Raw genomic sequence first — 26,659 nt, 5'->3', positions numbered from 1 at the left:
CATTAAAAAAAGCACACAAACCACTTGCTTCCGGGTGGTGAGACTTTTGCCAATGCTGGTATGTGCCAGTTCCTCGTCCATCTGGGCCATGTATTATTTCAGATTACCGAGAGTTCCCTTCAGAGAAGCCCTCTCCCCAGGGCCTTGTGCTTCAAGGTTCAAGTCGTCATCACTGTCTAAACATTCCAAGTCTTCCTCCTCCAGATCATCAGAATCTGACTCATGAGGCCTTGGCCCTCTTAGATACTCTGTACTGTGCTGTGGTCAATTTTCCAGTCTCAGGGTCATGTACTGTAGCTCGGCGCAGCCGTGGTTTTGCTAGATCTTTGACAATTTCAATTTCTGCATCAGAAATAATATCATGAAAGCGAATAATACGAGGCTTGTCCCACTCATCCTCCTGTGTGGCTGGAGCCAAAATAAATTTAGGATTCCGGTTTCCATCATGGTAGCGGCAAAAGAGTTTTTTCTGTCTCCGAGGAGTCAAGTTCAAGAAGCTTCTTTGTGAGCAAAAGCGCCTTATCCAGATCTCCCTGCTGGTATACAGCATAGCTCAAATAATCTAGAACAGACACTTTTTCAATGGTCGAAACTTCGCCTTCATCCAGCTGCCTTAGAGCTTGTTCCATCCACAGTTCAGTATGATAATAATCTCCTTCTGTATAGGCCACTTTGCCCAACTCAAAGCAGTCCTCAACTGTTAGAAAAGATTTGTGTTTTACTCCCAGGAGCGGAGCCAACGAAGGGGAGGAAGTCAGCCGGCGGCCACCGTCGCCGTCCAGACGCCGCCACAGCCTTTATCCAGCGCCGCTCGCAACTCCGCACAACGGAATGTAGAGCAGAGGTTCTTAACACTTTCTGTGCCGGACCTCTTTAGTGGTCTGGTGAAACCTATAGATTCCTGCTTTAAATAATATTTATAAATGCATAATGTAAAATACACAGGATTACATAGGACAAAACGGATACCGAAATAGATACCAAAATGTTGAAAAAAGAACATTTGTGGTATGATAATATATGTATCTTCCTTAATAATGCATTAATCCCCAAGATCTAGAAGTGGGTCTAAAAAATTGTTACTCTTATTGCAAAGATAATAATGACACATTCATTAAGGGCAATGCTATAATGGCCCGGTAAAGTGCTGACTGAGTTAGGGCCACCATTTCTAAGCACACATCCCATCCCATCCCTCACCCAATTGTATAAATCGTACATAAACGACAAGACCCTTGAATTCTAGACTATAATCCACTTGTGGGTGCAATATTTGTTATACTAAAGGTCCAGGAGAACCAAAGAATATGGATCCTTACTTATATGCCAATAAAATGTATACTGTGGCTTTGAATTCAAGGTTCTCCAAGTCGAGACTCCCCAAAGGATGTATTTGTAGGAATGTCTTTTTGAGAAACTCAAATCTAAGGTATTTATCACACTCCATATAGCAATTGATATTCGAATCACAACAAAGAGGAAATTAATTTTTATTCAAGTTACTCTGTAAATAGCAATTTTATAGGTACCACAGAAAGAGAAAGAAAGAAGGGAGGGAAGGAGGAAGGAAAAGGAAAGGAGGAAAATGAAGGAAAGAGAGAACACACAAGGACACTGGAGTGAACAACTCTGAAGCCCCAGATTCAAGCATTCCTCTTGCACTCATCTTCCCAGTGTCCTCTGGTTCTCTCCAGACTTAACATTTATCCTCCTGCCCACATCATCCCAAGAAAACCCTTAGTAATTCCAAGAAGAATTAGAGATATGTGTCTAGCTTTCAGAGGCTATTCACTCAATGCTTACCTCAAAATCATATTGGCACCTTCTAGACCAAGTTATGTTTTTCATTGCTTTCTTAAGAATTTCCATGTGAAAATATACCATATCTTGTTCCAATATCAAGCTAGCTGCCATAATCCTTGATTGAGAAGAAAAAAATGCTGTAAAAGAAAACATTAAAAACAAAGACTACTTAGATTCAGTCTAAACATACTTATTTCAGGATTGTATACTTAAGATTTCTCATCCTTCAAAATCAATAAAAATAAGAATATTCCAGAAATGTTACCTTGGGCTAAAATGAACATTTGTTTAAAACCCAGAAACAGAATTATTCAATCTAATAAACATAAAGATAATACTAATTAAAAGAAAAAAGAACCAACCAACTTTAAAGGTACCAAACACTATTAAAGACTTCAGTGGAAGGAACACATGATCTATCTGTTCACAAATATTTACTGACTGCCTAGGATGTGCTAATCTCTCTCCCATGAGGTATATAGTCTAATGGATAATTCAGGCAAATCATCATACAATTACACACATGATGAGCATTATTTTAGGCATCTGTGGGAATACGGAGGAAGGGGATACATACTTCTGGTAAGGGAATAAGGGAAGGCTTCCTTTCGGAAATTAAAATCTAAATGAAAAGTTGGAGTCAGGTGAAAGGGAGGCTGGGGAGACAGAAATGGTAGTTGTTTATATAAAGATCAAGAAACAAAGTGGAATTTGACGGGTTCAAAGTGAGGCTGGTATATAGAAAGCAAAGAAGAAGAGGTGAGAGATGATGCTAGTCATTGGTGTCCAGAAGCCAGACCAAAAAAGAACTTGTAAGTCATATTAAGAAATAGGATTCTTTCTAAGAAGAAAGAGGAATCAGTGAATAATTTTAAGCAAAGGAGAGATATGATCAAATAGAGTTGTATTTCAGAAAACTTACTCTGGCTGCAGTGTGGAGAGACAAAAATAGAAGCAAATACCAGTTGGAACTCTGTTGCAGTTATATAGATGAGAAATAATAGTGGCCTGATTAAAGTAGTGGCAGTGAGATTGAGGCAAGTTGAGGGCTTCAAGAGATGGATAAAATAGACAGGAATAGAGTTAAAGGAGAAGGAAGTATCACATGAACAATACCTGGTATCTGACTTGGGATGGATAATAAAGTAATTTCCTGAGACGAAGAGCACACGAGGAAGAATAGGTTTGGGAGGAGGTGAAGGGAGAGTGTTTCAATTTAAAACATACTGAATTTGAGATACCTATGGGCCATCTACGTGCAGATGGCCAGCAGAAAAATGAAGATGGATTTGAAAGTCTAGCCAGATATTTAGATTAGAGATACAGACCCACAGAGTTACCAGCACTTAAAGCTATGAAACAACGTGGGAATGAATGAGAAAATCCATGGGGAGAAAGCAAGGTAAAAGGAGGGCTTGGGCACTCTAACATTTAATTGTTGAAAGAGGAAGAAGAGCATGAAAAGGAGATTGAGAAGAAACAACCAGAATAGTGAAAAGAAATTCAGGACAGTGTAGTATTGTAGTCATTCAATAGTCACAAGTGTTACTAAATGTTAAATAGGACTGAGACTTCTCCACTGAAATTAACAATGGAGAGGCAATTTTGGAGACATGGTTGGAGAAGACTGCAGTGTGTTAAGGAAGGAGATGAAATGTGAATGAATAGTTACAAAGACAGTGAGAAGTTGAAGGATAAGACTTTTATTTCTGAAAGATAAGAGGCCAGGAGAGAGAAAAAGAGGAAGAAAGTCAGTGTATAATGAATAAAGAACTCAATTCGTGCCAGAGACCAGGGTTCAATTCCCGGTGCTTGCCCCTGCAAAAAAAAATAATAATAATTCACCAAGAAGACAAAGCATTCCTAAATGTGTATGTACCAAAAAACAGCTTAAAAAATACATAATGCAACTATATAACAATGTGACTATGTGATTGTGAAAACCTTGTGTCTGATGCTTCTTTTATGCAGGGTATGAACAGATGAGTAAAAAAATAAGGATAATAAATAATGGGAGATAAAGGGTAAAAATTGGGTAGATTAAACCACTGTGGGTCAATAAAGGAGGGGTAAGAGGTATGGGATACATGAGGTTTTTCTTTTTTTCTTTTTATTTCTTTTTCTGGAGTGATGCAAATGTTCTAAAAATGGTGATGGTGAAGAATACACAACTAGCTGATGATAAATAATATGGTTGGACTGTACATGTGTGGATATTTCTCAAAAATATTTTTTTAAATGTTAAAAAATAAATTATACAAAAACTGATAGAACTGAAGGGAGAAACAAATCCACAAATATAGTTGGAGAATAAAACACCCCTCTTTCAACAATTGATTATCTACTAAACAGAAAATCAGAAAGGATATAGAAATAATACCATCAACCAACATGACCTAAATGACATTTTTAGAACCAACAACTACAGAGTACACATTCTTTTGAAGCATTCATGGAACGTTCACCAAGGTAGACCATATCCTGACATGTTGGTTTAAATTTAAACCAACAAATTTAAAAGAATTGAAATCTTAGTGTGTACTCAGATTACAGTGGAATCAAACTAGAAATCATAATAGAAATAATTAGAAAAATCTCCAAAGCATTTGGAAATAAAGTGTTCTAAATAATACACAGGTCAAAAAGGAAAGTCTAAGGGAAATTTAAAAATATACTGAATGCAGTAACAATGAAAATACAGAAATGTACAGTTTGATAGAATACAAATTTCTCTCATCTAATTCATGGCCAGTGACTAGAACCTAATTTGGGCAGCTACCCAAATTGGTGTCTCTAATAATTTTTACCACTGGATATAAAATAGTTCATCTTTTACACTGCATATAAGAGTCCTACCTACATCTTCCTCACTCAGCTCATTTATTGTAACTATCACCTTGGTAACATCTTTCCCTTTGAAAGGCTGTATTTCCCCTTTTCTTTTTTTCTTCCTCTTCATTCATGTTTTTAAATCTGGGAGAAGGATTTAAAAATGAATATTTCAAGTAGAAAAACATTACATAAATCTAAAGTTACCTTTTCTATTAATTCTCTATGGTAGCTTCATTTTAAATACAACACAGCATTGAATACCAGCTCTAAAATAACAGCCTAGAACAAATCAAGTAGTAAGACAATTTCTGACACCTTAAGAATAGCACTTGTTTGTGTAAGTGATATAAAAGGAAGTAATTTGGGGTGGTGCGATGGTGGCTTACTGGCAGAATTCTTGCCTCTATGCCGGAGGCCCAGGTTCAATTCCTGGTGCCTGCCCTTGTGAAAAAAAAAAAAAAAAGTAATTTGTATGTGTAAATTCTGCCAATGTTTATAACTCAATATCAAAAGATTTCATGTATAAAAATACATTTATATTTCTTGATTAAAATAATATAGCCTTGTTTCTGTGATACTAATTATAACAAATATCCAATAAAATCTTACCAGACCCATAGCTGATATGACGAGAATGATAAGAAAAAATCTGAAGAACTTTAAAAAAAAAAATTAGATATAATAAAGAATGCATATTTTTCTAGCGCATTAAGTCCAAGTGAGAATAATCAGATAGCCCAAATTATGGTAATAGTTTTGCTTCTAAATATACTACTTTCAACTGAGTCATTTTGTCATTATCAAGGGTGACAACATATTTATGAGCTGGACTTCAAAGCTGTTATTGAATACTTTGAATACTTACTTCAGTGGTATGAAAGGGACATGAAATATGATTTGTTATTAGGAAACAAATATGTATTGAGAAATAAGTCAAAAGAAAACAACTGGGATGATATCCCTTGTTTTTTACACAAAACCCATAGCAGACACAAATATATTTTTTACAAGCAAATTGTTAATCATAGTAATTTAACATTTGTTGTTGTTGTCTTCTACTGAGACTCTTCACTAACATAATATTCTAATAGCATTTTACTGCTGAGAAAGTAGATTAGTCTGCCAAAGATGCTAATCAGCTAATTTCCTCTGACATTTTTCTCATGTTGTAGTAAACAATCTATGTTACAGTGAATTAAAGCTATCCTATGAAATATCACCAAATCTTAATATATATTTGTTTCCTAATAACAAATCATACTTCATGTCCCCTTCATACTACCTTACTTCCTAAAACTGGGCATAGCCAGTCATTCTTAAATATTTAAAATATATATATATATATATTTATTTTACCTTTTAGATGATAACTGAGCAGTTAATCTAACTGCTGAAAAAGGACACATCACAGAAACAAAGAGGATTAAAGTCTGTTTAAGGCAATAACAAACAATGCCATGGGCAATTGAAATATATTATTTCATTAAAGATCACTGAATTATGGTGATCAAAGGTTTAGCTTTCTAATTTAAGCTTTTGGGGTTTTTCCTTTTTTTTTTTCTTCTTGTTTTTAATTAAAGGTCTGTGGTCTTTAACAAACTGATTAAAAAAACAACTACCACCATTTTTTAAAAATACTGAGTGAAAATTAAGGCAACAATAACATGTTTTTAGAATAATTTAGTGGAGAACAAGATGTTAGAAAATGTGAACATCTTTTTGACATTTCTTAAACTGAAATTTTTATTTGTGCCATAACAAAAAGTAGATATTAATTCGATTAAGAGAAATCATACTCCTTAACAATAATTACTTGTGTGATTGGAACAGAAGGTTATCAGATTTTAGGCAGGTATTAATTACCATGTTTAAATAAATACATATTAACTACATTATATGTGCCAGGCCTGATGGTAGATTTAATTTCTTGGTGGAGTGAAGTAGGCAGGAGGAATAATATCAAAAATATCAATAATGACCCCAGAAAGAAGGGGAAGAATATGAATTACATTCCACCAAAGGATCCTAGCTGGGAGAAAGCAGAGAATGTGTCATTATCATCTTTGTATCCCCAACAGCAAGGTGCCTGTCACAATTCTGAATGTAAGCCCTCAATGACATATGTTGAATAAATAAATCAACTCTACGTAGATGAATTATGAGAAAAAATGTGAGCATATCACAGGTTGGCAGTCTTGTGGTGGGCACCCACCTTCAGGGAGACTTGGAGTCCTTAGGAGCACTGCAGTGTTGACCACAGCTTCCCCACAGGTTTTAATCACCTTTGATAGGACATTCCAGGACAACCATGAAATCCTTACTCTTCTGGAGTCAAATGGATTTAAGAGGAGAGTAAAAGGATAAACCATATTTTGGGATAAGGACTAAAGAATCTCTCTTCCTGTCTAGCCGTGGTATCAAAGCCATGTCTGAGGAGGTATCTTATTTGTATTTCAGCTAAACTGGATAACGTTATGGGTTCATAATCTTAATATATATACATATTTAATACTCATGGATAGAGGAATGCCCTCAAGATAGATACATAATTCAGAGGCAAAAAAGGAAGACTGATAAATATGATTACCTTAAAAAAATTCCTTGTGGAAAAATTGTATAAGGCAAAACAAAGTGGCAAACAGGGAGAAATGGTTTGTAATAGCAATGAGAAAAGATAATCTGCATAAAATGTAAAAAGTTCTCATGAGCTAGTATGTAAAAGGTAAACAATGGCTACTCATATAAAACAAAAGCAATTATATAAAATTAAATAAATAAGGCTATAAATATAAATAAATATCATCAATCTCACTCATGAGAAAAGAAATCATAATACAATAAGATGTGATATTTCAGCAACCAAGTTGGGAAAGATTATAAAGTTTAGATACCCATAGATTTTGGCAAGGATTTCAGGGAAATATCTGTAAAAAATTAAAATAAAATTTTAAAAAGTTCTAGTGAAAGCAATTCTATTTCTAGGAATTTATCCTATAAATCCTAGCAAAAATGTGCAAGAATGTATGTAAAGAAATATTCTTTGCACAATCATTTGTAATACCAAAAAGCTTTAAACAATGTAAATATCCATGAGTAAAGTCTAAATTATGATATATTCATATGAAGAAATATTATTAAGCTAATAAAAAGAATGAAATGCACCTGTATAATGAATTTATCATTCAATAAAAAGCAAGTAATATAGAGTGCTCCTTTTAGTATTATTTTATAAATGTATGTATATGCATTTGACATTTCTGGTAGAATATACAAAAACTTATTGACGATATTAATTTTTGGATGTGGGATAGGGAGAAGTGAGGAGAAAAGTCACTATTCATTGTCATATTACTGTATAAATTTTTTTGTCTTATACACATTCTACGTGCATTTAACCTGTTAACAGAAGCTATACTTCTACTTCCAAAAAATGCTGCCACTAAGAAGAAAACCTAAATAGAGTTAAAGAGATGCCAAAACAACTCAGAATTCATACCACATTACTTTTTCATTAAAAAAAAAAAATCTCAGTATAAATATAATATGCTTGTCTTTCCATTTGATCATACAATTGTTTAAATGACTGTGCCACTGCATCTTCTTAGGTCTGCTTTTGAAAGAACCAAATGATGTGGCTGAAGAAGCAATGTACGAGGAACAATGAGGCCTAGAAAATCACCCTCAGTTAGTCACTAGTGATCTTGGGCAGGCCTTTCTATGGATCCCATTTTCCTCTTCTCTAACATAAGGGAGCTGGACTACTGTATTTGTAGTTGGTTGCTAGGAACTTTTTCAAAAGGAAGATGTGGCCCTATTGCATGAGACAGACATTTCAGTTGAAATACGGGTCCATTTCACATATCCTCCCTATGTGGCCACAACATATGAACCATTTGCCAGGCTCTTTGGAAACGTCAGAAAAAAATAAAGAACTTGTTGCTGTCTGTTGTGGTTAGGTTCATGTGTCAACTTGGCCAAGTGGTGATACCTGTTTGTCTGGTTGGGCAAGTGCTGGCCTGTCTGTTGTGATGAGGACATTTCATAGAATTCAATCATGATCGTGTCAGCTACATCCACAGCTGATTACATTTGTATCAGCCAAAGGGGAGTGTCTTCTACAATGAGTAATGCTTAATCTGATCACTGGAAGCCTTTTAAGGAGCCTTTCCTGTGGCTCATTTACAGTGAAAGTCTTACAGTCATTTGAGTTGGTGAGTTGGGCCTTAATGTATCTTGGATACATCTATTCAACCAACCATCATCTATTGTCTTGTATTTGTCAGGGATAGGGCTAATCACTAAGAATATAAATATGAATAAAATAGTCTCAAAGTGTTTATATGGTGACTAAGACTGTGGCAATATATATAGAAGTTGAAAAGGGGCATCTTAAAGCTAAAGAATAACGAGAAAATAAATGACATATTCAAGGAAGAGTAAATAGGTGTGATTAAAGCTTAGGGTTTATTGAAGGCTACCGTAAAGATAAAATAAATATAGACAGGTACATATTGATAAAAAGTCTTGGACTCTATTGTAGAGTTAAAAGAGCTGACAAACATTTTAAGTGAGTGACATAATCAGGAGTGATATAATCAGCAGTGACATTGTGATGTTCAGATCAGGGAGATAAATAATTGGAGATAGGAAACTGAATTAGGAAGTGTCATGGTTAGGGACACATGTCAACTTGGCCAAGTTGTGGTAGCTGTTTATCTGATTGGGCAAGTACTGGCCTCTCTGTTGCAATGAGGACATTTCATAGGATTAGGTCACGATCACGTCAGTTGTATCCACAGCTGATTCCATTTGTAATCAGCCAAAGGGGAGTGTCTTCTACAATTAGTGATGCTAAATCTAATCATGGAAGCCTTTTAAGGAGGACTCAGAGGAGACAGGCCCCATTCCTGCTTCGGCTGATGAGCCTCTCCTGCGGAGTTCATCCAGACCCTCCATCGGAGTCATTGGCTTCACCGCTTGCCCTGTGGATTTTGGACTCTGTGTTCCTGCGGTCACATGAGACACTTTTATAAATTTTATATTTGCAAGTGTTCCCTGTTGATTCTGTTTCTCTAGAGAACCCTAACTAATACAGGAAGCTATTCCAGTTGTCCATGTTAGAGGTAAAGGAAGTCTGAACTGGTGCATGGGACTAGAAATGGAGAATGAGGGGAGGCATTGGGCTTTAGAACTGGACAAGAATCAGTTAAATAAGACAGTAAGTTTCATGGTCAGGGTGTTGGGACAATCTTGATGCCATTAAATGAGATATAAAGCCTGTGAAAGGGACTGATTTTGTAGTGGAGTAAACAGTTCAATTTTGCACATACATTTAGTTATATCCAGAAGAATGTTCGACAAAGTTTTTGAAGTCATGAGAGGGGTCAAGGCTGGAGAAATAGATTTCAGAGTTGTCTGCATGGGAGGTGTTAGTCAAAGCTATAGGAAAAGATGAGATTACCCAGGCAAAAGAAGAGGAGAAGGTAGGTTAAAGATAGAGGTTGGAGAAAAACATAGAGTTCAATATCAAGCAAAGGAAAAGGTCTTAGTGAATGGGAATAAAGTGATATAAACCAGGATGTTTTTATAAACTATAAAACTGGATAGTGTCCTGGAAATCAAGGGAGAAGAAAGAAGATGGCTATACCATGGTCAAACAGAATGAATAGATTAGATTGTGTAATCATGAAGCCCCAAGAGACCACTGAGAGACATTCAACAAATATTCATAGAGGACTACTAAGTACCAGGCACTGTTCTAGGCTTGTGGATGCAGTAGCAAAAATGGGGAGGAAATAGTGGCAGCGACTGTTGATATTTCTTTCAAGAAGCTTGGTAGTAAACAAAAAGAATGTGATAAAATTATAATTTAGGAGGATGCAAAATTCATGGTGTTTTGTTTTTCAGATCTTAAAACAAATACCAAACAATCAGTTGGCTTAACAACAGGAATATTGGCTCACAGTTTCAGAAGCTACAAGGCTTGCTTTCTCCCTGCTTCAGTATCTTCTAGCTGGCAGGCATCTTTGGATTCCTTGACTTTTCTGTCACATGACAATACACATGGCAGTGTCTTCTCACTTCTTATCCAGCTTCTGTTGACTTACAGCTTCTTGTTTCTCTCAGGTGGCTTCTCTCTCTCTCTCTCTCTCTCTCTCTCTCTCTCTCTCTCTCTCTCTCTGTCCAATTACCTTTGCTTATCAGGACCTCAGCCCCACAGGACCAGGGTTGGGACCTGATACGCCTTTTGTAGAGGTTAGGATTCAGTCCCCAACACAAGGGAAGAAGTAACTTTATCACTATAGGCTGAGGGGAAGGAAGGATCCTGTGAAGGGAGAGAGAAAGCAAAACTGAGCATAAAAGCAAGAGGTAGAAGAGAAAGATGACATTTATTTTCTGGATCTATACATTTCAGACCCTGAACCATGATAAATTCAAAGGAAACACCTCCCTATGATCATCTCAAAACCAGTTAGCCAGCCTTTCCAAGGTGAGACTTTATTCTGACATACTGTCTTTCAAGCTTCTAGTACTCATAAATAGTGTTTCCACTCCTCTGATATAAACCAACAAACTTGTACAATGATATTCAAATGTGTTAAATATAAAACCATTAAAGTATGTTGAGTCAAAACAAAGGATAAAAAGAAAAAGGCTCTACAGGTATCATCCAGAAAAAGCTGTAGAAACAGACTTATGTCAGCATTATAGGAAAATTGGAACTGTGAGTCAAGAAAAATATTACTACACTATAATATTTGGCTTACCTCCATAGTCAAAGTAAAACTTACAGTATAAGTTAAAATAGCTAGAAAGATATCCTGTGCTGAAAAATCAATAAGTCTTTTCATATTGGTCAACTATAACTTAATAAAATCTGCTGAAGGTACAATATATTGCTAATAATATACTGAGCACAGTTGTACTGTAGTGCTACTATATTTGCACTACAAGGTGAGAACTGGTTTTTTTTTTCTTAGTCTTTATATTTCCTCCCTTTATACTCTTGTGTCCTGATCTACTCAAACCCAAGTATGATATGGTATTTAAAAATATGTTTAAAATTGGGCAAGCTTAAAGAAGAATGCAAAAGCTTGAAAAAACAAATGGCAGAACTTATGGGAATGAAAGCCACAATAGAAGAGATGAAAAACATAATGGAGACTTACTATAGCAGATTTGAAGAAGCAGAAGAAAGGATTAGTGAAGGAGAGGCTATCTAAAATCCTACACACAAGAACAGATAGGGAAAAGAATGGAAAAATATGAGCAGGGTCTTAGGGAATTGAATGAAAACAAGAAGCACATGCATATATATGTTATGAGTGTCCCAGAAGGAGAAGAGAAGGGAAAAAGAGGCAGAAAGAATAAAAATTATCACTGATAATTTCCCAACTCTTATGAAAGACATAAAATTACAGATCTAAGAAGCATAGCATACCCCAAATAGAATAGATTTGAATAGACCTACTCCATAGCACTTACTAATCAGATTATCAAATGCTAAAGATAAAGAAAGAATTCTTAAACCAGCAAGAGAAAAGCAATCCATCGCATGTAAGAGAAGCTTGTTAAGACCATGTGCAGATTTCTCAGCAGAAACCAAGGAGGCAAGAAGGCAGTGGTATGACATATTTTAAATACATCAGAAAGAGAAAAACTGCCAACCAAGAATTCTACAACTGGTAAAACTGTCCTTCAAAATGAGGGAGAGTTTAAGATACTTTCAAACAGACACTGAAAGTTTGTGAACAGGAGATCTACTCTACAAGAAATACGAAAGGAAGCACTACAGGCAGATAGAAAAAGATAGGAGAGAAGAATGTAGAAAGGAAGACTATAAGTAACGGCAAAAAGAAAAAATAAGATATATCAGAATAAAGTAATGATGCATGCAACAACGTGGGTGAACCTTGAGAACATGTTGAGTGCAATCGGTCAGAAACAAAAGGACAAATACTGTATGGTCTCACTAACATGAATTACATTAATGAGTGAACTTTGAAAGTTAAAATTGAGAATACAGATTTATCAGGAGATTGAAAGAAGAGAGACTGGGCATTTGGTGCTGAAGGAATACAGAATGTTCATCTGGATTGATTGTAAAGATGCAGAAATGAATAGCAAAATAATACCTGATGGTAGCACAATATTGTAAGTACACTGAACAAAGCTGAGTGTTGAAAGAGGAGGGGTAGGGACATATATGACACAAGAAGGAAAGATAGAAGATAAAGCCTGGGACTGTATAACTTAGCAAAACCTAGGGGACAATGATGTTGGTTAAATGTACAAATATAAGAATGTTCTTACATAAGGGAGAACAAATGAATATCAACAGTGCAATGTCTTGAAAACAGGATGGTATATGGAATAAATATAATTATCACATACTAGTTTCTATAGTTAACAGAAACATTGTAAAATGCTTCCATTAAATGTAACAAAGGCAATATACCAAAGCTAAATGTCAATAACAGGGGAATATAAGAGAACAGTAGGAGATTCTTGGTAGTGGTGGTGTTTCTCTTTTTTATTTTATCTATTTTATATTTTTCTTCCTTTTTTTCCCCTCTTCTTCTTTCTTTACAGAGGAAGTGGAACATCCTCACATAGATTGTGGTGGTGAATCATAACTATGTGATTATAACATGAACCACTGATTGTTTACATAGAATGGATTGCACAGTGTGTGAATAAAACTGTTTGAAAATAAACAGATACAAGTGCTATTCCTCTTCACTGTTGGTAGGGAAGTAGAATGGAGCAGACTCTGTAAGGTAGTATGGTGGTTCCACAGGAGGCTAAGTATAAGGCTACCATACGATCCTGCAACCCCATTATTAGGTATATACTTGGAAGAACTGAAAGCAGGAATATGATGGACATTTGCATACTGGTATTTATATTGGCAGTATTCACAATTTGCATTGGATGGAGGTGGCCTAAGGTGCATGAACAGATGAATGGAAGGAGGAACTATGGTGTATATTTACGATGGAATATTGAGTGGCTGCAAGAATGTATGAAGTTGTGGCATGCAATAGGTGAATGAACATTGAGGATAGCAATAAACCAGAAAAGAAAAGATATATTATAATGTCTCACTAATATGGGTTATCTATAATGTGCATACTCTTAGGATTGAATTCTAGAACATAGGTTATCTGGGGAAGTCTTATTATAAAGGTTCTTCGATTGTATACTCTTAAAGAAGTCGCATCTATTCTTGAATTGTAACTGTTATTTCTAAATTCTGAGATGCTGAACTCTTTGTGTATAATCTGGTCATTCCCTGGAACTTTGGATATCTGTGTGATACCTGAGACTCACAGCTAGAGTTCTTCACCTATGAGAGGCGGCATTTCTCCAGCAATTGTTGAAAAGGAGATCAAACTTCAATTAGAGATATGAATGAAGCTGATCTAGTTAGGACTAAAGTAAATCAGACTAAAGGGTATAGGGTGATACTGAGTGTATTTTAAAACTTCAATTTCTGTGTAAGAGCAAGGGAAGAGATGTTTATTTTGATGCAAAGTTTATATTTTCTGTAGTATACTATCTAATTTAACTTGTATGGTCAGTTTATTCAAGCACTATAATTACTTGGAGATAGGGAGTTGGAGATCTTGTTGATTAATTCAGGTTAGTGTGATGCCCTGATACATCCCAGGTTACTCTGAGCAGAAGATAAAAAAGTGCTTGCAAAGTTCCCTTGAGAGACTGGGGGAAATGGTGGAAATATTAACCTTCCCCATCTGGGGAAGACCTGATAGTCTTGCAAGCATTGGGGACTACCAATTTAATAGGCCAAGCCCTTGATTTTGGGGCTTGTGCTTACGAAACTGATTCCTGCAAAAGAGAGGCTAATCATTTGAACAATTGAAACACAGGGAGCCCAGAATAAGCAAGAGGCCTTTTGATCCTGTATAAATTATTGCATTACCTGGAAACATCCTAGAGTATATTAAGTAGATAATAAAAAAATATTGGCAGTTCCTTGAGGGATGGGAGAAAGAATATGGAACTATTAAACCTTACCATCAGGGAATCTCCTGATATTGTGTCAAACTTTAGGGACACCCAAATAAATAGGTTATGCCCTCGATCCTGAGGCTTACTCTTGTGAAGCTTATGTAGGTAGCAGAGAATTTTAGACTACCTATAGGTATGCCTAAGAGTTACTTCTGGAGGACCTTTTTTGTTGCTCAGATGTGACCTCACTCTCTCTAAGCCCAACTCTGCAAGTGAAATCATTGCCCTCCCCACAATGCGGGACATGGCATCCAGGGGTGAAAGTCTCCCTGGCGACATGGGAGAGGACTCCCAGGGATGAATCTGGCCCTGGCACCATGGGATCAACAATTCCATCCTGACCAAAAGGCAGAAGAGAAGTGTAACAAAGTATCAGTGGCACAGAGAGTTCAAATAGAGTTGAGAGGCAACTCTGGAAGTTGCTCTTATGCAAGCTTCAGTTAGACCTTGCTACCTATCATAACCTGCCAACCCCAACCAGGACCATTCCAGCCAATCCTTAAGAACACCTAGGGCAAGATATAAGATTTCACAAGGGTTCTCTGCACTAGAGTAACTTTCCAGAAACCTACAACCTCCAGATGGGTCCCTGGTCCAGAAAAGTCCTGAAACCTAGAGGGCTCATCCTCTCCAGAAAATCAGATAGTTACATCTCCCTACCCCATATTAGTGACAGACCCTTCCAATATGAAAAGGTTAGAATGGCCGTAGCCCAAATACCCCTAAAGAGAGGGATGGAAAGATCAAAGGTGATATGGAGTTATACAGAGAAGATAGGATTTAACAAATGAATATGATTGCTGAATCATTAAATTGATATCTCTTTTAGTCTCTAGTATCTTAGAGCAGCTAGAAGTAAAAACCTAAAATTGTGGAATTGTAACCCATGTCAAACTCTGAAATATGTTCTACAACTAATTGTGGTGCTGTGCATTTAAATTTATTGCTTTTTTGTACATATGTTATTTTTCACCAAAAAAAGAAGGAAAAAAGTCAATTGTGATGATAAAAAATTATTTAAGCCTTCTAGCCTCCTATATTCTGGAGCAGCTAGAAGGAAAAATCTCAGAGAATCATATGGTAGCCCATTACAAACTCTGGGATCTGTCCTGTAACTATTTGTTGAAGAGTGCTTTGAAAACAATTGCTTTTTTTCTTTCTTTTTTTTTTTCATGGGCAGGCACAGGAAATGAACCTGGGTCTCCAGCATGACAGGTGAGAATTCTATCACTGAGCCACCATTGCACCACCTGAACACTATTGCTTTTTTATTTCTTTGCTTTGTATATATCTTATATATATATATAACTATATATATATAGGCAATAAATAAATAAAGACAATTAAAAAGTTAAAAAAAAAAAAGAGTGAGAGAAGCTAAGTCTACTTATAATATGCCTAAGAGTCACCCCCAGAGAACTTCTTTTGTTGCTCAGATGTGGCCCCTCTAAACCAACTGTACAGGTAAACTCACTACCCTCCCCTGCTACGTGGAACATGACTTCCAGTTGTAAATCTTTTTGGCAACACGTGGGATTGAGAAAGACTTCTTGACCAAAAGGGGGAAAAGAAATGAAACAAAATAAAGTTTCAGTGGTTGAGAGATTTTGAATAGAGTTGAGAGGTCATTCTGAAGGTTATTCTTATGCATTATTATATAGATTTCCCTTTTCAGTTTTTGGTGTATTGGAGCAGAGGGAAATACCTGAAACAATTGAACTATAGTCCAATAGCCTTGATTCTCGAAAATGATTGTTTAACTATAGAGCTTTTATGGTGTGACCTTGTAATTCTGAAAACCTTGTGATGTACTCTCCCTATATCTAGTTCATGGAGAGATGAGAGAGAAAATAAAGACAATAAATAAATAAATAATTAGTGCTGCCAAAGCAGGAAGAGAGACTGTCTCTTCTGAATCCTCCTTAAAACCCTTCCGATGATTAGATTAAGCATCACTCATTGCAAAAGACACTCCCCTTGGCTGATTACAAATGCAATCAGCTGTAGATGCAGCCAGCATGATCATGATTTAATTCTATGAAATGTCCTCATAGCAATAGATAGGCCAACACTTGTCCAATCAGACAAATGGGCACCACAACCTGGCCTAGTTGACACATGAACCTGACCATGACAGTCCATTCCTTGTCAATTTGGCAGCTATACACTTCACCTTAAACCATACTTAATCTCAAAATAGAAAACAATAAAAGACACATTTTTTCCTCACCTAACAATACTGAACTGTCCTGTGTACAACTGGAAATGCATTAAATCTCCCCAGAATAGGGTGCAAGTCCTTGGGTAATATTCATTCTTAAACCTGATATCTTACAACTTCTATAACATGAACAAAACAGAAGTACAGTTTTCTGTAACTTCTCCACCAACCTCATTAGCAATCCGTATGTTGCCATCACATTTTTCAGGATCCCACTCCTTTCCAATCAATGCCCTCACTCTAATGGCAGACACCATGCAAGATTTGAGATTTCAGTTTACATTGTAAAGTTGCTACTCTAACAATAAATAAGGATCTGAGTCTGATTTCCAGAGATCTCAAGTCTACAGCCACAGGAAATAAGATTTTCCTTCAGGGCACTCATAGAAACATTTACATCTGTCAGACGGCAGGTAAGTTTCTAATTTGAAGCCTTAAGCCCATCCCTTTCACTCATTAACATATACAGCATATCTAACAACAACTAGCCAACATCTCTATACCACCTATTTTCACAAAACTCCATAAAGGTGTCAAAAACATTATCTGCCAGAGCCTGAGTTTGTACAAATGAAGCATTAGAAGAATTGAATTGTGATATTTTGACTATCTCTTTTGCTAACTCATCCCATGGATTGGCAGTATCATTCTAATTATGGGAAACAGAGTCCTTAGTGTCTTTGAGTCCAGTCAGAGGTGAAAACTCATTTTTAAGATTCTGTTTCTTAAGAACCACCCCATTCTTAGTACCAAGCTGTATTAGCTAGGGTACTCTAGAGAAACAAACTCAGCAGGAAATATCCACAGATATAAAATGTATAAAAGTGTCTCACGTAACCATGGGAACATACAGTCCAAAAATCCATAGGGCGGGCTGTGACACTAACGACTCCAATGAAGGGTCTAGACGAACTCCACAGGAGAGGCTCACTGGCCGAAGCAGGAAGAGAGACTGTCTCTTCTGAATCCTCCTTGAAAGACTTCCAGTGATCAGATTTAGCATTGCGGTGGGCCATGGTGGCTCAGCAGGCAGAATTCCTGCCTGCCATGCTGGACACCCAGGTTCCTTTCCCGGTGCCTGCCCATGAAAAAAAAAAAAAAAAGGAATTAGATTTAGCTTCGCTTAGGGCAGAAGACCCTCCCCTTGACTGATTACAAATTCACTCAGCTGTGGATGCAGCTGACATGATCATGATTTAATTCTATGAAATGTCCACATAGCAACAGACAGGTCAGCACTTGCCCCCAACTAGACAAATGGGGACCACCAACTGGCCAAGTTGACACATGAACCTGACCATGACAATGAGCATCCTTCTGACTAAAATGAAATGAAGGAAAGAAATGCAGATGTAAAAATAAAGAACAATTCTTCTCCTCTATTCCTCTACCCATATTGATATTTTCTTACATCACTGACTTTCTCAAGTACTATTTAAGAGAAGCCCAAACTATATATTGCCCATAAAACGAATTTAGCATTTCTATAAATGAAAATTTTCCTTACAAATTCTTCATTTATCTAAGTTGTATCTTCTACATTAAGTTTTCTAAAGATTCTTTAAGCACTGTAAAAATTTAAATAGAATGAATTTTTTGATGAAATAACTTTATATCTTCCATATATAATAGAGAATATTTAATAATTCTAACAGACTAGATAATGATTTTGACAAGCTACAGATTAAAGAAAATACTAGACTGTTGTAGGGTTTCTTATTCCATGTGAATTCATGTTTACATCAAGCATGACAGTATTAAAGGAAATAGAATTTCATAACTAGGCCAGGGGAAAATATGTGGAAATAAAAGCAACATCAAACAGATGATAAAGCAAATGCATACAGAGAGGCCTTTCTCAAAATTAAAATAATCTTGATAATACTTCTAAGCCACAAAATTTAAATTTTCTTTAGGCCTTCCACAGGAAAAAAACAGAATAGAAAATTAACTCACAAAAAGTTAGCAATAGAAGGGAACTTCCACAACTTGAAGAAAGTCACTTATGAAATTTCTAGCTAATAATTTTTAATGGTGAAAAACTGAATGCTTTCCGCCTAAGATGGGGAGCCAGGCAAGGATGTCACTTTTTTTAGTCAGCATTGTACTGGAGGCTTTAGACAGTGTGTTCTTAAGGAGTGAATCCAAGTCCTGAACCCAAGGATAATTTTGAAAGATCTTCTGTTGCTAGACAAGGATGAATTCCATAGGTTTATTTTAATCTAGACTAAGATCTTACACTTGAGTCAAAATTTGAACAGTTGGTAGTGTTTTGTTCACTTTTTCTATCTATTAAGAGTTTGTTATAATATGCATATTTCTCATCCTCATAAAGTATATAAACAGGGCAGAAAGAAAATTCATAAGCAAATGAAGGAATTCTTCTCATTAAAATAAATGGGGAGAGTATATACTTGTCATTCCTGAATTCTATGGAATGCTTAAGAATCAGTTCCCCATTGATTATATACCATGTGTGGAATGTATGTATGTAAAGATGTGTCAATAAAGATATTTTTTTAAATAAAATAAAACAAAACAAAATTAAAAAGAATCAGTTCCCTATGAAGGTGCTGGGTTATTTGTTTTCTTTTGTTTTGGTTTGTTTGCATAAGAAAATCTCAATCTTAAATAAAAATGGATTCCTTAACTGTTGGGAAAACCTTCTGAAATCTCCTTGTAGCAAAGAAAAATGGAGGCTATGGTATTGGTAAGAATAAAAATTAAAACAAATAAAATGTTATACCCACAGAATTAAAAAATTAAAGCCATAATTTAAAGTGCTTAAAAGTACACAACAAAAACCAAGATGTTTCTAAGTTTAATGTTTAAGATTCCTTGCATAATTAATCACAGCTTTCTAACATTATAGTAAAATGGCAGCAACTTCAGTAAATAAATAGAAATATAAAGACAATAAACAATACTATGAAAATAAGAAAAAGAAAACCAGAATATTACAGACCAAGTCATATACAGTTCTTATAAAGCAGAAAAATATTTATGATTTATTCCTGAAGATTTACTAAAACATTTCCTTTCTAAAGATTGAGTACTGAGAGAGAAAAGATAAAATATCATTTAAAGTGTTGTAGAAAGCATAAAAAAATAATTTATACCTTATGCTTAAAAGTAAATGGATTGACATCAGAGAAAGAAGTATGCTAAACAATTGCTGAAAAAGAATCGTGGGACTCAACAGCGGTATAACCAAGGAAGAAGCTGCAATCAAACAAAGCAGGCCACATGCCAGTTCAAGGAACACAAAATATGCAACTTTAGATGCACTGAATCATTTATCATTTATGTCATTTATTATTTATGTGACCTTAAATATAATGCTGTATTTGCCCTAATTACATTTGTGAGAAATCTGAAACAGTTCACATGTTTAATTGAAATTACAATTCATTATTTTAACTGTATTTTGGTTTAAATAACTCAGATTTATTCGATTTACATTTAGCCCAGTTCACTATCATATTAGTTCATAAGTAAGTAATCATGATTTTCTAATAAAATACAAATTATTCAAAATCAGGATAATTAGGCATGTCTTAATTAGACATGTCTATCTTTGATCAAAGACAACTTACTCTCCAGAAATTGGCTTACCAAGCAAAACAAAACAAAAAGAACAAAGTCTTTCCCATTGCAGATGGACAGATGACAAGAGACAGCAAATCATAATCTCCATCCAACCTTATTTTTGTAAAGGAAACATGCATAACTTCCTAAACCCCCTACCCCTAGTTATGCCTAGGAGATCATGTGCGTTGGTTAAGTACCCAAAGTACAGAGGCAGACAATGTGGGATGGAATCTTGGCTAAATGACTTATTAACTGTGTAATTGTGGGGAAAGTTTATTAACCCACCTATGCAAAAGTTTTCCTATCTGTCAAGAAGAGATAATGGTAAAAAAGAAAGTTGTCGTGAAACACGATTTCACCCTATGTAGTGGGTTCTCCTGAACACACAGTAGATGCCTAATAAATGTTAGCTGCTATAATTATTATAGCTGTAATAATTATTATTACTAGTCAATAGCTAATAAAGTAAGTTAAATCTAATAAGTTAAATGAAAAGAAAATCTCATTCAAGAGTTAAGTTGCTGCAGATTTAAGACTATGCAAATTATATTTATAATACCCTTATATGAGAGTTTCTGATTTTTCAGGTGTGTAGTTTTGATAATATCATAACCTGACACATATTTTAACTGGGAGAAATAACATAGAGTCCAAATGGGATCTCTTCTGAAAACTGTAAAATCTTTTCTGCCTTTGCTTGATTTATTTTATTTTATTGTTTTGCATAGGCAGGCACTGGAACCGAACCCAGGTCTCCGACATGGCAGGGAAGAATTCTGCCACTGAGCGACCATCGCACCGCCTAAGATTCCCAGTGGAGGAGCCAGGGATCCCTGCTTTATTTTTGAGTAAAGGGCTAATGTGCTAACGGGGAAAAAAAGATAAAGTCCTCTCTTACAGTCACATAAGTAAAATGAGTTTCAGAACATATTCGTAATGTATCCCAGCATGTCAGCAAAAAATGCCAGTTGAGACCAGATCATAGTGTTTCAATGTCTATGAGTCAACTATTTCATTCCCAGCACAATTTTGTAGGTATTCTCTTGTACCTAGGGCTCTATAGCTCTCCCAGTCTCAAAAGGGAAATATTTAAACATATATACAAAGGAATATTTTCAGACTTGGAGAATAATGATAGCAGCCTGATTCTGAATCTTCTCCTCACATTCCCAACATACCATAAAATAAACAAGGAGAACAAATAAAGCAACACAGGACCTGTGCCTTCAACGTAACTACAAGACAGACATTGCTACAACTTTCAAATTATCTGTCAATAGAGAAAAAATGAGACAAATTCAGCAGCTCCTGTTGCCTTCCTGTCATTGTCTGCCTATGGATACAAAGGCAATGCAGGGAGATTTGCATTTCTGGAATGGCAACACGGAGCACTCCACAAATCTACTTCCCAGTGAAAGTGGTGAATATTATTTTTTAAAAACACACACAAAATCACTTAACGTGTCTGGAAATGGTCTTAAGGACATAAAGCAAATGAAGAAATATTTATTCAAGAAAAGGAAAACTGTACAAAAAATGGGTAAGAATACCAAAAGTTTCTGGCATTTGAACCACAACCTATTCCCTCCTTTCCCAGCAGAGATGGTCTGGCTGAACAAAAAAAAAAAAAACAAGGTCCAGCTATATGCTGTCTGCAAGAGACACACTTTAGATTCAAAGATACAAACAGACTGAAAGTAAAAGGATGGGAAAATATATTCTGCAAACAGCAACCACAAGGAAGTTATGCAAATATCAGACAAAACATGTTTTAAAACAACAACAACAAAATGTTACTAGAGATAAATAGAAACATTTTATGATAATAAAAGCATCAATCTATCAGGAAGATATGACAATTATAAACACACATATACTTAATAATAGAGCACCAAAATACATGAAACTAAAACTTACAGAATTGAAGGGAGAGATACACAATTCAAAACTCATAGTTGAAGACTTCAATATCCCACTTTCAATAATACAGAGAACAACCAAGCAGCAGATTAACAAGGAAATAGGACTTAAACAAAACTAGCTATACATAAACAGACATCTCTAGTACACTCTACACAATAACAGCAGAATGTATATTCTTTTCAAGTAAACATGGAACATTTTCCAGAATAGACCATAATCAGCAAGTCCATAAAATAAATCTTGGTAAATTTAAAAGAATAGAGTTATACAAAGTGTGTTCTCTGACTATAACAGAATGAAATTGCAAATCAGTAACAGAAAAAAAATACAGGAAACTCAATGTATTAGTTTCCTGTGGTTTAAAACAACAGCAATTTATTCTCTCCCAGTTCTGGAAACCAGAAATCTGAAATTAAGGTGTCAGCAGGGCCAAAGTCCCTCTGAAAGCTCTGGGAGAACCCTTTCTTGCCTCTTCCAGTTTCTGGTGGCTCCAGGAATTCTTCAGCTTAGGGTTGCATTACTCCAAACTCTGGCTCCATCTTCACATGACCCTCTCCTCTGTGTTTCTCCTCTCTCCTTTTATAAGGACACTTGTCATTGGGCTTAGGGTCCACCCTGTTCCAGGATGATCTTACTTCATGATCCCTAACTTAATTACCTCTGCAAAGACCATTTTCTTAAATAAGGCCACTTTCACATTTTCTGGTACACATATTTTTGGAACCACTATTCAACTTACTACACTTGTGAACATGTGGAAATTAAACAACACAGTCCTAGTAAACCAATGGCTCAGAAAATAAATTAAAAAGGAAATTAGAAAATAGTTTGAGATGAATGGAAGCAAGGACATAACATAGCAAAATGCATGAGATGCAGCTAAAACAGTGTTTAGAGGGAAATACATAGCTATTGAATTTTCTAAGAAAACACAGTGGTAAATCATGATCTGTAAGTACCGATACAGTTAAAAACATCTCAAATTAATTAATCTTTTAGCTTATAAACCTAGAAAAAGAAGAGCAAACTAAACCTAAAGTAGGCAGAAGGGAATAATGAAGATTAGAACAGAAATTAATGAATAGAATTATAAAAGAATAGAAAAACAATAAAGAAAACCAATGAAACAAAAAACTGGTTCTTTGGAAAGATCAACAAAATTGAATCTTTAGCTAGACTAAAAAGAAAAACAGACTCAAAATACTAGAGTCAGAGGTGAAAGGGAACATTACTACCAACTTTATAAAAATAAAGAGGATAATGAAGAAATACTAAGAAAAATTATATGCCAATAATATAGCTAACTTAGATGTATTGGAAAAATTCCTAGACAGATAAAACTACTGAAATTTACTCAAAAAGAAACAGAAAATCTGAGCAGATCTATAACAAGTAAAGGGATTAAATTAGTAATCAAAAAGCCCAGCTCCCAAAAGCTTCACTGCTGAATTCTTTTTTCTTTTCTTTAAATTTTTTATTAATTAAAAAAAAACAAGAAAGAAACACAAGCATTCCCAACACATGCTCATTCCGCTCTACACATACACTTAGCAATTCACAATATCATCACATAGTTACATATTCATCATCATGATCATTTCCCAGAACATTTGCATCAATTCAGAAAAAGAAATAAAAAAACAACAGAAAAATAAAATGAAAACAGAAAAAAAATTTACATACCATACCCCTTACCCCTCCCTTTCATTGATCACTAACATTTCAAACTAAATTTATTTTAGCATTTGTTCCCCCTATTATTTATTTTTATACCATATGTTCTACTCATCTGTCGACAAGGTAGATAAAAGGAGCATCAGACACAAGGTTTTCACAATCACACTGTCACATTGTGAAAGATATATCATTATACAATCATCATCAGGAAACATGGCTACTGGAACACAGCTCTACATTTTCAGGCAGTTCCCTCCAGCCTCATCTTGGATAACAAGGTGATATCTACTTAATGCATAAGAATAACCTCCAGGATAACCTCTCCACTCTGTTTGGAATCTCTCAGCCATTGACACTTTGTCTCATTTCCCTCTTCCCCCTTTTGGTCAAGAAGGTTTTCTCAATCCCTTGATGCTGGGTCTCAGCTCATTCTAGAGTTTTTCTCAATCCCTTGATGCTGAATCTCAGCTCATTCGGGGATTTCTGTCCCACATTGCCAGGAAGACCCACACCCCTGGGAGTCATGTCCCACTTAGACAGGGGGAGGGTGGTGGGTTTGCTTGCTGTGTTGGCTGGGGAGAGAGGCCACATCTGAGCAACAAAAATGGTTCTCTTGGTGGTGACTCTTAGGCCTAATTTTAAGTAGGCTTGGCCCATTCCCTGTAGGGTTAAGTTTCCTATGAACAAACCCCAAGACTGGGGCTCAGCCTATAGCTTTGGTTGTCTACACTATCAAGAATTAACAAGAATTATCAAATATCAAGAATTCAACTTGGGGAAGTTGAGTTTGCCCCCATTCTCACCATTCCCAGAAGGGGACTTTGCAAATACTCACTGATCAAATCACTCTGGGATTCATCAGGGCATCACTTGGACAAACAACAAAATCTCATGTCCTACACAAAGTTCCATGTACTTAAGGTATTCAACCAACTATCTACATAAGTTATATTAGGAGATGCACTAGTCAAAATATAAATTTGTACAAAATAAACATTTTTTGCTTTAGTCTCACACATAGGTTGAAATTTTAAAATATTAATTACCATCTATTTTCAGCACACTGCAGTAATGACATTCTTTTGTTCTTCCTCATGCAAAAACATTTTACAAATTTGTATATTTAGTCACTATCATTATACACTCTAGGCATTCCTAGATTATACCATCTCAATCTTTATCACCTATCTTTCTTCGTGATTTCATTTATGCCCCCAGCCCTCCTCCCTCTATCATTCTCACATGCAGCTTCATTCAGTGTTTTACAATAATTGTATTACATTTAGGTAATATTGTGCTGTCCATTTCTGAGTTTTTATATTTTGTCCTGTTGCACAATCTGTATCCCTTCAGCTCCAATTACCCAATATCTTACCCTATTTGTATCTCCTGATGGTCTCTGTTACCAACTAAATATTCCAAGTTTATTCACTAATGTCAGTTCATATCAGTGAGACCATACAGTATTTGTCCTTTCGTTTCTGGCTAATCACACTGAGCATAATGTCCTTAAGGTCCATTCATGTTGTTACATACTTCATAACTTTATTCTGTCTTACAGCTGCATAATATTCCATCTTATGTATATGCCACAGTTTGTTTAGCCAACCGTCTGTTGATGGAGATTTTGGCTGTTTCCATCTCTTGGTAATTGTAAATAATGCTGCTATAAACATTGGTGTGCAAATGTCTGTTTGTGTCCTTGCCCTCATGTCCTTTGAGTAGAGACAGCATATAGATGGGTCCTGTTTTTTAATCCATTCTGCCAGACTATGTCTTTTGACTGGGGAGTTTAATCCATTAACATTTAGTGTTACTACTACATGGGTAGTACTTTCTTCTACTATTTTGCCTTCTGGATTTTATATGTCATATCTAATTTTCCTCCTTTTTACCTTTACTCATAGTCTTCCTTTCTACACTCTTCTCCACACCTCTCTCTTCTGTCTTTGTATGGCTCTAGTGCTCCCTTTAGTATGTCTTGCAGAGCTGGTCTCTTGGTCACAAATTCTCTCAGTGATTTTTTTGTCTGAAAATGTTTTAATTTCTCCCTCATTTTTGAAGGACAGTTTTGCTGGATATAGATTTCTTGGTTGACAGTTTTTCTCTTTTAATAATTTAAATATATCACCCCATTTTCTTCTTCTCTCCATGGTTTCTGCTGAGAGATCTGCACACAGTCTTATTGGGCTTCCCTTGTACGTGATGGATTGCTTTTCTCTTGCTGCTTTCAAGATTCTCTCTTTCTCTTTGACCTCTGACATTCTGATTAGTAAATGTCTTGGAGTACGTCTATTTGAATCTATTCTTTTTGGGGTACACTGCACTTCTTGGATCTGTAATTTTAAGTCTTTCGTAAGAGTTGGGAAATTTTCAGTGATAATTTCCTCCATTAGTTTTTCTCCTCCTTTTCCCTTCCCTTCTTCTGGGATACCCACAACACGTATATTCATGCACTTCATAGTGTCTTTCAATTCCCTGAGTCCCTGCTCATATTTTTCCATTTTTTCCCCTATATTTTCTTTTTCTTGCCGGATTTCAGATGTTCCATCCTCCAGTTCATTAATCCTATGTTCT

The 26,659-nt window shown here is 35.7% G+C and overlaps 1 protein-coding gene and 1 long non-coding RNA gene across 3 annotated transcripts in view; one reads left to right on the top strand and one right to left on the bottom strand.

Moving 5' to 3' along the window:
* The window catches only part of LOC143661995 (uncharacterized), a 24,373-nt gene extending 2,999 nt beyond the window's left edge, over positions 1 to 21,374 (top strand). Inside the window, exon 3 of one of the 2 annotated variants that reach the window (XR_013165067.1) lies at positions 845 to 3,705. Coding sequence is in view for 1 of the 2 variants with exons in the window: in XM_077135317.1 (XP_076991432.1) it covers positions 21,211 to 21,350 (140 nt within the window). In the remaining variant the exon portion in view is untranslated. Of the gene's footprint in view, positions 1 to 844; positions 3,706 to 21,210 lie in introns of those variants that run through there. The other variant, XM_077135317.1, reaches the window with a different exon arrangement.
* LOC143661997 (uncharacterized) overlaps positions 17,749 to 26,659 on the bottom strand; it is a 25,740-nt gene continuing 16,829 nt past the window's right edge. Inside the window, exon 3 of the long non-coding RNA XR_013165068.1 lies at positions 17,749 to 17,969. This is a non-coding gene — a long non-coding RNA (uncharacterized LOC143661997). The remainder of the gene's footprint in view (positions 17,970 to 26,659) is intronic.

The sequence above is a fragment of the Tamandua tetradactyla genome, chromosome 18 (assembly GCF_023851605.1).
Source record: "Tamandua tetradactyla isolate mTamTet1 chromosome 18, mTamTet1.pri, whole genome shotgun sequence".
Lineage (NCBI taxonomy): Eukaryota > Metazoa > Chordata > Mammalia > Pilosa > Myrmecophagidae > Tamandua > Tamandua tetradactyla.
The sequence above is the reverse complement of the archived record's forward strand: the minus strand, read 5'-3'. Positions and strand labels throughout refer to the sequence as shown.